At 39.9% G+C, this 13,271-nt stretch overlaps 1 protein-coding gene across 2 annotated transcripts in view; it reads left to right on the top strand.

Moving 5' to 3' along the window:
- Window positions 1-13,271, top strand: part of CDH4 (cadherin 4) — a 615,053-nt gene that overhangs the window by 540,994 nt on the left and 60,788 nt on the right. For both annotated transcript variants that reach the window (XM_075176773.1, XM_075176772.1), the window contains exon 7: window positions 9,337-9,509. In XM_075176773.1, the coding sequence (XP_075032874.1) occupies window positions 9,337-9,509 (173 nt within the window). The remainder of the gene's footprint in view (window positions 1-9,336; window positions 9,510-13,271) is intronic.

Raw genomic sequence — 13,271 nt, 5'->3', positions numbered from 1 at the left:
AATGTACACTTAAAAGAAAAAAAAAAAGATATAAATATATATAAAACTATTATTCCAAATATTTAGCACGTAATCATATTCTAGCAACAATGTAATAATAGTGGTAATAATTATTGCCACTATTAGCATTACTGTGGGGTTAAATTATATTCACTATCTTAATATTCTTTTAGTTGTGCTTGTGGCAATAAACATAATTTTTAGATTACAAGCTGGACTTGATGTACGTTTTTTTTTTTAATATAACTAAATTTGCATTTTTTTTCTAATATTCTAGGATTGGCACTAGTTTTTCCTTTTTTTGACCATTCATATTTATTTTTCCATTTTTACAAGTGCGCTGATTTCTTTGTTTTTTTAACTATAATTATATATTAGATTTATAACCTAGTTTTAAATCCGTCATTGAAAACCTGACATATGAAGTACACAGAAGGCCTGCATTGCAGTTAGTTAGTTCTATGTTGGCACAGTATCTGTGGGAATTCACAATAGTACATGTGCAGGCCTGGCTTTTTAACATTAGTGCAGTAGTCCTGAGCCTAGGGTCAGTTTAGTGTTAAAGGCGTGAAAAAAACATCTGACGCATGGTTATGTAATGCATGTGTGTTACATGTATGCCCCGTCCCCCGGAGACATCAGACAAGGTCACCAGGGGGAGATGTTCAGTACAGTGAGGCAGTGCCTCACAACTAGGGAGGGAACCGGTGATGCATGCAGTCATGTCAACGCAGAGGCATCCCCATGCAAAGACGTGGGCGGCTGCATCATCGGTGGGGGCATGGTCAATAGTGCAGTGCGAAAGTGCCAGCGATAGGGTCATCACATGGAGGACCAGAGTCTATAAGACTCTAGTTTCCCCGCGTTTAAAGAGTAGGTGACCATCTTGCAGGGGATATAGGAGAAGAGGAGGAGGTCCTGGGCTCCCCCAGCAATTTGGGATGTGGGTTCACAGCAGAGCAGCGTGGGATAAGGCTATAGCTTATCTATAGGCTATAGATCCACCATTAGGAGCACAGTTAAATAAGCTCCATGGAGGAGGAGGAGGGCAAATACCAAAGGTCAGAACATATTCCTGAGAGGGGTAGAGCAAGAGGGGGATCCCTACAATCAGGGGTACCCTGAGCAGAGGCACCAGAAGAGAGAGAAATAGTCACTTGAAATAGCCTGGATGTCCCTCACTATGAGAAGAAGCTTGCCAGGAGCTGTGTGGCTATATGAGAGAGAGAGAGTCCCTGGATATGTGGGATGAAGGAAGAGAGACCCCTGGAAATGGTCCCTATAACGTGAGGGTGGGGTTGATGCCTATAAGCAGCGTGGCTTCTTGAAGTGGAGGAGTTGAGTTAGGGGATGGCTGCTGGCTGTGACATAAAAAATTGTAGAACTACTGCTTCCAGCAATACTACTACTATGAAAGCTGCTTACGTAGCATTGACTAAACAAGACCATTGCAGGACTAGTGAGGAGACTGCATTGAAATAGCAATCTAGCATCTGATAAAGCATTGAGCAGGGGGAGACCGGTGTTATTAATGTACATCTTTGCAACCGTTATGAATTCTGCGCTGGAGGAAGAGGAGATATTAAAGCTTGCTTCATGGTTGAGTTGAGATGGCCTGGAGCCAGGGCCATCTTAACAACATTATGGGCCCCCGGGCAAAGCAGTGCACCGGGGCCCCTACATATATATATATATATATATATATATCTAGAAAAGATGAAAGAGGAGGCGCACAATAGTGTAGTACAGTATAATAATGGAGCCACACAAGAATCCAGGAAAGGAACCTAATCACCAGAGCAATGTGAACCAAAACTTCCCACCATGTGGATATCCACAATGCCCAGGGTGGATGAAAATAACATATATGGTGAAAAATCACACAGAGCCACATAGCATTCAGGATAGTCCCATTAAGCAAAGTGCAAAAAATAGGGACAAACTAGTGCAGATGTATGCGTACCAGAAACCAGAAGTTTTACGGCTTATCTGAAGGGATATCCTGTAGACTGTATTGATGTATTCAATCCTCAGCCATCATGGGTTAACCGGTTGGTTACCTCAATCTAAATCACCTTCAGCGAGTCTCCTGTCTCCTTCCACCCTTTGTGCATCTAAAGGCACACTTTGTACACTTTGTTCAGGAGACATATGTAGTTTAGGCAGAACTTAGGAGGGCAGATACCGCATGCAATCTGTACTTTCAAGCAGTAAAATCTACAATTGGTTGCCTTAACTATGTTATAGTGCCCAATGGAAAAGAAAGCCCTGCCTGGAGCCCAGTTTTATTTGCACTATACCACATCACTGCTCCCTTAGGGGAGAACTAAGTTGATATGTATGATCGTATGTATAAATGGGTGAGATGTGCAGGGTAGTATGAATACATACAAACATATATGCTGTGTCTGTAACAGCACTACCAGGGCTATAAAATGCAAGAGGTGGGGCTTAAGGTGTAAAATGTTATGTCTCAAATCAGAAAACAGACATCTTCTGACGTCACAGAATGGAAGGAACCAATGTAAATGACTTTTTCATGGGTACTTGGCGCATTCTATGTGAGATAACTGAATGCAAAATTTAAATTAAATATACTAATTATCTTGGCGCCCCCCCATACGCAGTCATTTCGGGTTACAATGGGCTGTTGACCGTTCAGACCGTAGCTTGGACTGGCACTGCCAAGCATGTGTGTTCTATATCTTTCTCTAAATAAGTGCCTGACCGTACAACATTATTTAAAGCACAGGTGCTGCAATGCCTTATGTTCTAAACATCTCTGCTGGTGAGTTATTGTGAAAAAAAAGCTGCACCATGGAATATGGTAATTTTCAGATTTGTTTGTTCAAGACTACGATAGGCATCCCTCTGGTATAGCAGCATGTATGTTCAGCGTCCTTCGGCCCCCCGCCCTCCTCTGCAGCTTGTTGTTCCTCTGAACATATACGGTTGCTTGAAAGTGCTTAATAAGAGTCTGTGTTTTTCTTCACTGCAATGAATAATGTTCAGTAGCTTTGAAGCCAATCTCTCTGGGAATATTGCTGGTTTTAAGGAGCCGGCTCAGAGTTTATATCGCTATTCCCCTGACTGACCAGGCTGCCTTAATCAGCAGAACTGCGTGTCACATGGTGCGGCTCAGGAGTGAAGCTCAGGCACAAATGCAGAATTTCATTGAGAAACTGGCTGCAAACAGCTCAAGTGTCAGCTTGTGAGCTAATGAATTGATTAATTAATAAATTGTTTCTATGGCTTCGTTCTCTGCAAGGACTTTGAGTGAATAAATATGAAACAATTAAAACTTCAAACATAGGTTTAAAATTTTGATGGCTTCTTGCTACTTCCCTTTTTAAAGTGTATGTGGTGCCTACATACAGTGAAGGTAAACATTTTGATGGGCAAAATATTATTTAGTTTATCTATGGACTATCACTATGAACTAGTGATCACAATAAGGAGTGACGCACAAATGGTTTAACATTCGTCCCAACATTGCCCCTGTGCAAATTGGGATAATGCATGGGACACGGTCACTAAAATGGGGCATAGTCACATAACGTTGGGGAGTGATAGCGCCACATTGGGGCTAGGCTGTCCCAAGGCCTCCCCCGAAACTGCAACTCCCTACACACACCTCCCAACAGTCTCAGAAGTTTTTACTGACAGTACCCTTATGTCGGGACTGTCCTACATCGGGACCCTATGAATCAGCAATGTAACTAGTCTACATACTGATGATGTGTACAGCCCACAAAAATAAATGCTACAACTGTGAGTAGTCAGCAGGTACATTTCTGTCTCCTGTCGTTTGATGGCAGTCCCTCTTTAATGTCAGTGAAATTTTCTGCTAAGGAGAGCAGGCGTCCTATTAATTTAATATATAAATTGCCCTTTCAGCTGTTACTATGGTGAAAGAAATGAAAGGGTATTTTAAAAAGTTCGCCTCTGGGGAACTTAAAATGCGTGTTTTTTTGTTTTTTTTAAAAAAAAACAAGAAATTTGGGCATACGCACATCTGTTAAGTCAACTACAAGTGGATCCGAAGAAAAGTCTCTTGTTGAATACAGGTCTAAGTGCACTCTACTTTGACAGATACAGTACACTGCAGGATACATCCAACAAAATAGTTCCGCCCAGAATAACGCTGCGCTAAGTGTGTTACCGTTAATATGATAATTTTAACACAGATTTCTGAGCAAAAAGCCGGCGTTGAAATTACCATATTGATGGTAATTATGCGCACTATTACCGTAATATCAGTAATAGTGCGCAGGCCGCGTTGCTTTTTGCAATAACACGGGCATGTGTCACTTCAGACTCCTACCTACTATCACTGTTGGACTGCTTATTGGAGCCTTAATCTTGTCTTAAATAGGGTAAGGGGACATCAAGCTCTTTTGTATTTTATGTGTCACATTTGAACATTTTAATGTTATAACTACATTTGCTTATATGTGTAAGTTGTGGCCATATATAAATATATATATATATATATATATATATATATATATATATATATTCCCCTTGTGTTTCTCCTCTTCTCTGTGTAACCCCCTTTTTCTTTTCTATACCGCATATGTTGTAAAACGTTTCAATAAAAATTATTGATGATAAAAAAAACTATCAAATTCCATTAGCTTACATTTTCTATACCACCACTTCTAAATTATTACTTCGACCCCTGTATATGTATATATTCAATGCAATGTGAATCTGATGGTGTTAATGTTATCACATCCAAACAGTCTCTTCAAATCAATATTCCACAACACTCCCTTGTGAATCCTGATGGCAGCCCAATTCCATATACACTGTTGTGAGTCAGGGATAACCTAAAATTGAAGTAAAAATAAAGTCTTATCTGATCCACAATTGTACCACTCTTCCACAACATCTCTTTTGTCCTCACTGAGGATTTCCAGTTTTTCTTTAATATTAAAAACAAGGTAATACACATACAATTATTTAAAAACAAAACCACTTATCAAAGTAATCTAATCTCTCCCTCCAACGCCACTGCCCCAATCCAGGGTAAACAGTCCAAATCAGGGAGGATTCCCTACAAACCTTAATGGATGCAGTCCCCAAAAAGTAAATCATGGGGTCCCCAACATGTTTCGCTCTGGCCCGATTTCGGCTCCTTTGGGGGAAGGACCCTTGCTAGTACTCCCAAGATATTTATACTACTGATTAGCTTCATTATGCAAAGCATGATGGGTTGAACACCGTACTATTTAATATAAATATATAGAGAGAGAGATATACACACTCATACACATACACCCTCTGTCTCACGTCAGCATCTCCCTTATCAACCTTGTATATACTTTTTCTCTTGTTATGTATAATTTATTTTTTTTGACGATCAGTTATATCCACTTAACGACGATGATGAGTTCTGTGGATATAACAATGATAATTTACAACTAATGATGTTATTTATAGAATACACATATAGTAAGAGTCATGCGTTCCTGGCCCTCCTGAATAGCAATCTGCACGGCCGCTCCTGTGTACCAGGACCAGCTCTTTCTGCTACACTTCACTCACCCCCTGGGAGATGAATGCCAGTGAGCGCAGCACAGATGGGGCTTGATACTTGAAAGTCATCTGCATATGAAGAATTTAAATCTTTAGCCTTGGTGATTTGAACAGAAAGCCAATTACTGGGCTGAGTTCGTTTTGAAATGAAGCTGTAATTTGAGGCTTGTGAAATTAATCCTTTAAAGCGCACAGTAGCAAACACGCACAGGCTCATATCAAGTGCTGGCATCCTGAGTCCCTTCATTTGCTCCTTCACTGTTAATACAATTAATGAAGAGGTGTTGAACCATCTCGCCCGGAGAGAAGGATTTAAATTTGATCTGTGATTACAAGGCTGGACTTCCAGGGGCTGTGTAATGTGAGGACCGTCTGCAGGTGTTGGGTACAATCTCTCCAAGCCTGAAATGTCACACAGAGAAAATGACTTACAACTATGTTTATTAAGGGAGCGTATTTTCTATGTATATAACTATATATAAAAATAACAGTTCCTGATGCAACTTAATAAATATTATAGTAAGAATATACGCACACTGTAATGCTTATTAAGTAATTAATATATATTTATGTACACATCAATACACATTAATACTAATATATGTAAAAATAAATATTCGTTTTAATTCCCTATGACTGCGTATCTACCAACCATCCCGATTTAGGCAGAACAGTCCCAAGGGCTCTGTCCCGCCATCGGTGCGACAAAGCTGTCCCGATTGGGATGGCGATCGATGTGCATGGCAGTGAATGGGTTTGCAGGGGAGGAAATAAAGTTGCAACCTAGTGCTTCAAAAGTGCTAGGGGGTGTGTGTCCATGGCCCCATCCCGCTGCCAGAGAGACAAACGTTGGGAAGTATGAACTGAAAAAACTCCTACTGTAAATTACTATGTATATTAGAAGTCCTCTTGGTTTTCCATTACCCGCATACAAGTAGTGTAAGTTGCTTTTTAAAAAAAGAGCACAGAGCTTGAGTATAGATCCAACTGTATTCAAATCCAAGCGGACATCAAGATACATTTCCATTTGAATTTTTTGAATAAGTATTCTCTGCCTAAACAGTACTTGCCTTACATAGACAGACATACCAGACTGCAGTATACGCACATACAGAATCTGGCTGGTAAATATTAAGGGGACGAGAGTCAGCTCAGCAGCCTATTAGGAACATTTAAAAGAAAAATAATGCAGATAGCCCAGTGACCCAGTCCAAGGTCACCCACTATTGTACCAGTCCCCCTACCCCCTAGCCCAACCAGCCCCTGCGCACATGCATATGTGCGATATAAGGTCACATTAGCTATCTAGTAGTATGTATGCGTGTAATTTTTAAAATAAAGACTATGCCGTGACAATCATCCCTATCATGGACACTTACACATGCCTTGTAGCTAATGCAAATGATATGGCTGAAACAAGCATACTACAAGAAATCCAGGACTTGAATCTTCCGCATCTGTATCAGAACGCCCTTGGCACACCCTTACTGTACATTGGCTGTCCAAACATGAATTCCATGCAATTGCTTTAACATAGTAACATAGTTGATGAGGTTGAAAAAAGCCACCAGTCCATCAAGTTCAACCTATTTTGGATCTCCTGCGATCCTGCACTTATATTTGAAATTGAGCCAGAGTAAGCAACCGCCAATCTGTTTCAATTGTGAAAATCCCCCCAGACCCAATATTTCAGTCCTATTTTTACCCTATATCCACTACTGTCCTTCATTTTACTTAACGGTCGTATCCCTGGATACACTTTTCCGCTAAAAATTTGTCTAACCCTTTCTTAAACATATCTATTGAATCTGCCATCACAACCTTCCCTGGCAGTGAATTCCATATCTTGCCTGCCTGTACTGTAAAGAACCCCTTCATTGGAGTAAGATCTGTTTCTGAGCATGCACAGAGCTATTTCATGCATGATACGGCACGAAAATGGACTTGCGTCCTAACATGAATCAGGCCCACTGTTGCTATATAACGATACCTGGTACTTTTTAAATCACACATTTTTTTCATATATCAAAACAGTCACGGCCGAGTTCATCTTTCTTATTAGATGAAGAAAAATTATGTTGACTCCTACCTTTCGTTTACACAGATTACTTTTAGCATTAAATGTGGCTGCCAGTAAAGGAGATACAGATAAAAGAGTTAATTAAAAAAAAATAAAAACAACAATTTCTGGAATAGTGGATAGTATATTTAAATTATGATGATGGGTCTTTATTAAATGGAATATGACAAACATTATTAATTATGTGCGGCTGATTAGTGTTCCCTCCAAGGTGCACACACTGAAATTGTAAAATGATTCTGTATGGAAAGTATAGATCAGTGGTTATTATGTTAGCACACCTCAGTGAGTTTTTGGAATGGAATGAAAAGTAGATAGGGGATCTGACTGTTTACATATTGATTCCTCAATCATATTTCACAACTGATGGTGATAAAAATAATAGTTTATTATACTATATTATGTTATATTATACTATATTAATTTATAAACTATATATACCATATGTCTTTAACCATGGACTTAAACCATTGACAACAATCAACTTATCACTTTAATCAGAAATAACCACACAACAACTTTATAAGTTGGGAAAATTAAACTTGTCTATTTATTTTATTCTAATTTTAATCCTGACCTAAAGTTGGCGGCGAGAGCATAGCAGGCAGCAGACAAAACGCAAAGCCAAACAGTGGGAGGTCATACCCTTGCCCACTGGTCCCAGGAGTAAACTCCTTTATGATTGACCTGGAGTTAAATTTGGGCTAACGAGGCGGCTGCGCCCCTCCTGGACTCGACATTGGCGCCCGCTCAAAGCCTTCCAAGGGGTCCTTCAATCAGGAGGACCATGAGTCATGATTCTTCGGAGGGGGCAATGACCCCAGCCAAACTAGTAACACCATCTGCTCATTTACGGCTGACTGCCTGCTCTCCTACCGACACGATCAAACCTGTAAACCGAATCTCACCAGCCTGGGCGGGGGGGGGTGGCAAACGATGCAGGAACAAGAGATCGGGCCGCCCACAGGAAGAGGATGTAGCTACAATCTCTGCTCCTCCCTGTGTCCTCATTGGCTATACCTGCATCTTCATTGTTAACTCCTTTCTCCATGTTTAACTCACTGTCAGCCCATATGTAATTAGTTTAGGCTCGTTCAGCCTATTACTTCACTCCTCATACTACTATATTCAGACGCCTGATCAGATTGGTAAACATGCAACTAGTACTTTGCAGGATTGGGTATTGTTTTAGTATAACTTCCAACTTCCCTTTTGAAGGAACAAGTCTAATTTTTGGGTTATCTGTGCAGCGCTGCGGAATTAGTGGCGCTATATAAATAGCTGCTGATGATGATGTCCTTATTTCCATTTCTTATACAATATATTCTATATACAGAACAGAAGCAGACTGCCTGTGGCTCTTCATCAGTTTTGAAAAGACAAGTCCTAGCATGTTGGGATGTGTAGTTTTACAAAAGCTATATTTCCACATTTGGCCTAAGCATGGTAGTGAGTATAAATATTCTGTCCATAATAGGGATTCATTTTAATAGTTAAAATTCCTGGCGTACGCTGTACAGAATTTGTATGCATAAAATGTGACAATCTTGAGCATTGATCAGCACCATGCTCGGAAGGTGAGAGGTTCGAAGCAAATTCTATCCCCAATACAGCACATGCAATTATAAAATGTAGAAAGTTTTGCAACATGTTTTCATGTATAATTTTCTTCAGTTGCAACTGATAAAATAATGTTTCCATTCCCCATCCCCCAGGAACCTATGTAATGACAGTGACAGCACATGATGCGGATGATATCAATACATCAAATGGAATCGTTATGTACCGGATTATGGCGCAGAGTCCCCAGAGCCCATCCCAGGATATGTTTGTGATTCACAGTGAGACGGGAGCCATCAATACTGTGGCTGCAGGTCTGGATCGTGAGGTGAGCAGATTTATGCTATATGTGACTGAGCATGTTGAATCATATCAAGATTTTCCAAACGATGTTACATTATCCAGACATATTGCCAAATGCAGCATACTCTTAAGATGTCCATGTTCTTAAAGATCATAGTGAATGTTAAGTTGGTAGGTCTGTTGCATTACTTATCCGACTGTTGCTGTGGACTTCCTCAGAGTTATTCTGTATGTATCTTTACTAATGTGTGCTTAACCTACATCTGTTCCATCTCATCTTTACACTCTAGGACAAGTCACCTACCACACAACCCTTGATAATGAGAGCAAGTAGATCCCCAATCTTCTGCATACAAAGTCCACACAATGCACCACGGCAACAAGCGATTTAGTACTAATTTTTCAACTAGGTGGAGGTCTACAGTACTGCACACCACATTTACACAGTAGCAAGTGGAGGTGTTGTCCATAGCCACCAATCAGATTCTAGCTATCATTTTCTAGTGTGTACCAATACATTTTGATTGGTTGGTATGGGTAACACCTCCCCTTTGCTTTTTAAAAGGTTTGATAAATGTACTATTTACTTCCCCCTCCCCTGCTCTTTAATTAAACCCATATGTTATAACTGTTTTATCAAGCCCACTAATTTGGTGGATTTTGACTTAAACTACTCTTATTCTGTAATTTAGTAAATTAGAGAAAAATCTATCATATGTGCTGTTGAATTGATAATGTGAGAATGTTCTTGTTTTCTGACAGACTTGCCTTTTAGATGATAAGACTATCATAAAACCAACCAGATCTATGCACTTTTATCTATACTGTTAACTGTGTTTAATGGTTTCTGCAGCGGTCTATAGTGAGATCAATGCCTTTGAGCACAGTTTATGTTGATCTTTCTTCTCATTGCTTAAGGTTAGGACCGGCATTCTCATCTGGATCTTACGTGTCAGGATTTTTCTCTTGTAATTCTTGTTTTCATCTCCCAGAACTCTACCCAGATATCTTACCCATTCTCGCTAGTAATTAGAATGTACAAATTTTGTGTGTGATGTAGCTCATTAGTTAATAAAGTGTGTGGCAGATCTGGAGGGAACATGTGCACTGAGCCAGGTTTAATAAATCCAAGCCAAGTGCATATTTACCCACTTCCACCACCACGATAGTTGGCATCAACAAAATCATAAATTAAAATGTGTAAAACAAATGCAACTAGAAACCTTGAGGATGAACAATTTGTAGAGCAGGGATTAGGGTTGTGGATGGCCCACATCAAATGGTTTTCTGTAGGAGGTAATCGTATCTTTTTAAAAGAATTGTTGATCAAATAATGGAATCAGACAAAGGGACAAGACACATTGTTATAAAAAAAAAAATACATGCATTGATTTTACTCTTAATTGTTGTTTGTTTTTTGCAAATAACATCAGTAACTGAAAATAGTTACACAGACATTAGGAGGTTGAGGTTGGATACAGTAGACCTATTGCCCCCTCATTGAATATACTGACTATGTAACAGTATGTTAAAAAATCTAATGAACTTTTGAACTTTTCAAATGCCTTGTTCCATCCTGACTTCAGTTGCAGCGACTGGACAAAGGAAATTGAGCAGGTAGATTAATAAATTGGATGTATAAGCTATGTACCATACAGAAGTATGTTTGACATCACAATAATCCTATGCCAGTTTGACAGAAGCCTCATATCATTACTCTATTGTTGCTACTACTTTGGTTAATAGTTGCCGGGACCTCTAAGCAGGTGCAGGCTAGGCTGGGGGGTAGGGGGGCATCTGCTCCCCGGGCCGGTGCCATAGTTGACAACGTGGGTTGGGTCACTGAGACACTTGCATTTTTTCCTTTAAAATAGGTGGCTTAGTAGAGTCTTGCACCCAGACTAAAATTTACCAGCTCTCCCCTGCCTCTGAGCACCCATAAAAATAAAGTCCTCTTGCTGGGATAAAAAAATTCTGAGGAAAAGTATGTATAAATGTGAACTCTCTATCCCTTGAAATGCATTTAAATATTTCATCCCACAGTGTGAGATCTTATTTTGCATTTGGATGCAGTACCGGGTGCACCTGTGCTTCTTTCCTACATTCAGATTCAACCTTCTCCTCCCGGCAGAAGGTGCAAGGTTCTTGCTCCTCCTACAGGAGCCATATTGATGAGCCAATCCATGTGCTCCCCATATAAATGAGTGCATTTGCATAATAAAGTGCATGATGTCAGAAAACGGCATTTGCATTTATGCAGCTTTGTAAATAACCTTCTATGCACTGCAGTTAACATTTATTTCTTTGATTATCTGCAGGTTGTTCTAGCGCTACCACTTTCTTTCCTGCCTATCTGTGTGTGCCCACTTTTGAAAAATGAATGTGATAGGGGCTCTGACCCAAGTCAAATACACATAAAAAAATAAAAAGATAAAAATCATAAAACAAATAGCAAATTGTTGAACAAATAGCTGGCAAGACAAATAAATAGCGATTTTCTATCGAATAAGAAAAATGTTAGTTGGTGACAGGTCCACATCATAATTGTGTTCTGATGATGTGGAACAGTTCTAATTGTTTTATTGGTTATCTATAAGTGGCTGTTAGCTATAGGATATTGGAAGTAGATGTTCTGCACTGCTCTGCATTGCAACATGTTCCTGTCTGCAGAGCTTTGGAGACGATTTCTGCTTTCTTCCTGGATGTCTCCCTGATCAGATCACTGTATCTAGTGCTGTCAGGAGAATGAGAAGAGCGCTCTTGTCAAGGACTTTAGCACGATGACAGCTGGAGGAAAGACCAATGGGATGCTAGTTCGCACGTCCCAATCACCAAATTACATCATGCACAGGAGACTGCAAAGAAAAGGGCCTGTTAGAGCAGAGAGGATTGCAAACTGTCACTTGGAACAAAGAGCCGTGCTCATTCAGCTGGGAACGTGGTGCGTGTGAGATAGAATGTCTATTATTTTCTGTACCCCCAGCTGATAACCAACTCTCTGCTTTGGAAGGTACAGTATGTATCTACAGTATTAATCAGAGAGACACCTCTCTTTGTTCATGCTCAGCCTGCCACTCAAGACACCTGCCAGACGGTCATTTCCTGTTTTTCAAGGTTATCCGAAAGAGTGAGAAGGTCGCAGAATATTCCATATTTCTCACATGTCTCTTTCAAAGCCTGTAGTCAAAATATTCCAACACTAACCGCTCAAAAGGAAAAATATATTTGATAAGGTGTCAATATTTGTTATATTCTTATTTGTTTGCAGCTAGCTCCCAAATGTTGTACTGCAGAGTAATGTAGCCTTGTACTGTAGGAAACATACACAGAGCTGACCAAAATACTGCTTAACATCATCATTAACATGTTAAAGAGAACCTGTCAGCATGTTTGAGATTGCAGTTTAGTTTATTACATAAAGTCTTGTCCATTTTATATTTATAAAAAACAAGCAATTTTAATAGCTTCTATCAAACAATAAACACTGCTATTAAATATTATGCTTAGTTCCTGCACAACTATACCTGCTGAAACCAATACCTAATCTTGTTACCTACAGAAAAATGCTACACTCTAATCCATCCGCTGGCTGCTCTGTGCTGAACCCAGTGCCCTGAAATCAGTGTTTTGCCGGCCAGCCTGCAGTCTTGAACCTAAGAGGCCTATTTATGACTATCACGGTAAATCACCTAAAATTGCAGTATTCAGGGGACTTTAAAGTACCAAGGCCATTTATTATTAGAAGATCACAGCAGATATCTCCAGTAACTGCTGTGGTCCCAGCCGC

Source organism: Mixophyes fleayi, chromosome 6, assembly GCF_038048845.1.
Source record: "Mixophyes fleayi isolate aMixFle1 chromosome 6, aMixFle1.hap1, whole genome shotgun sequence".
Lineage (NCBI taxonomy): Eukaryota > Metazoa > Chordata > Amphibia > Anura > Limnodynastidae > Mixophyes > Mixophyes fleayi.
This window is presented reverse-complemented; position numbering and strand designations above follow the sequence as displayed.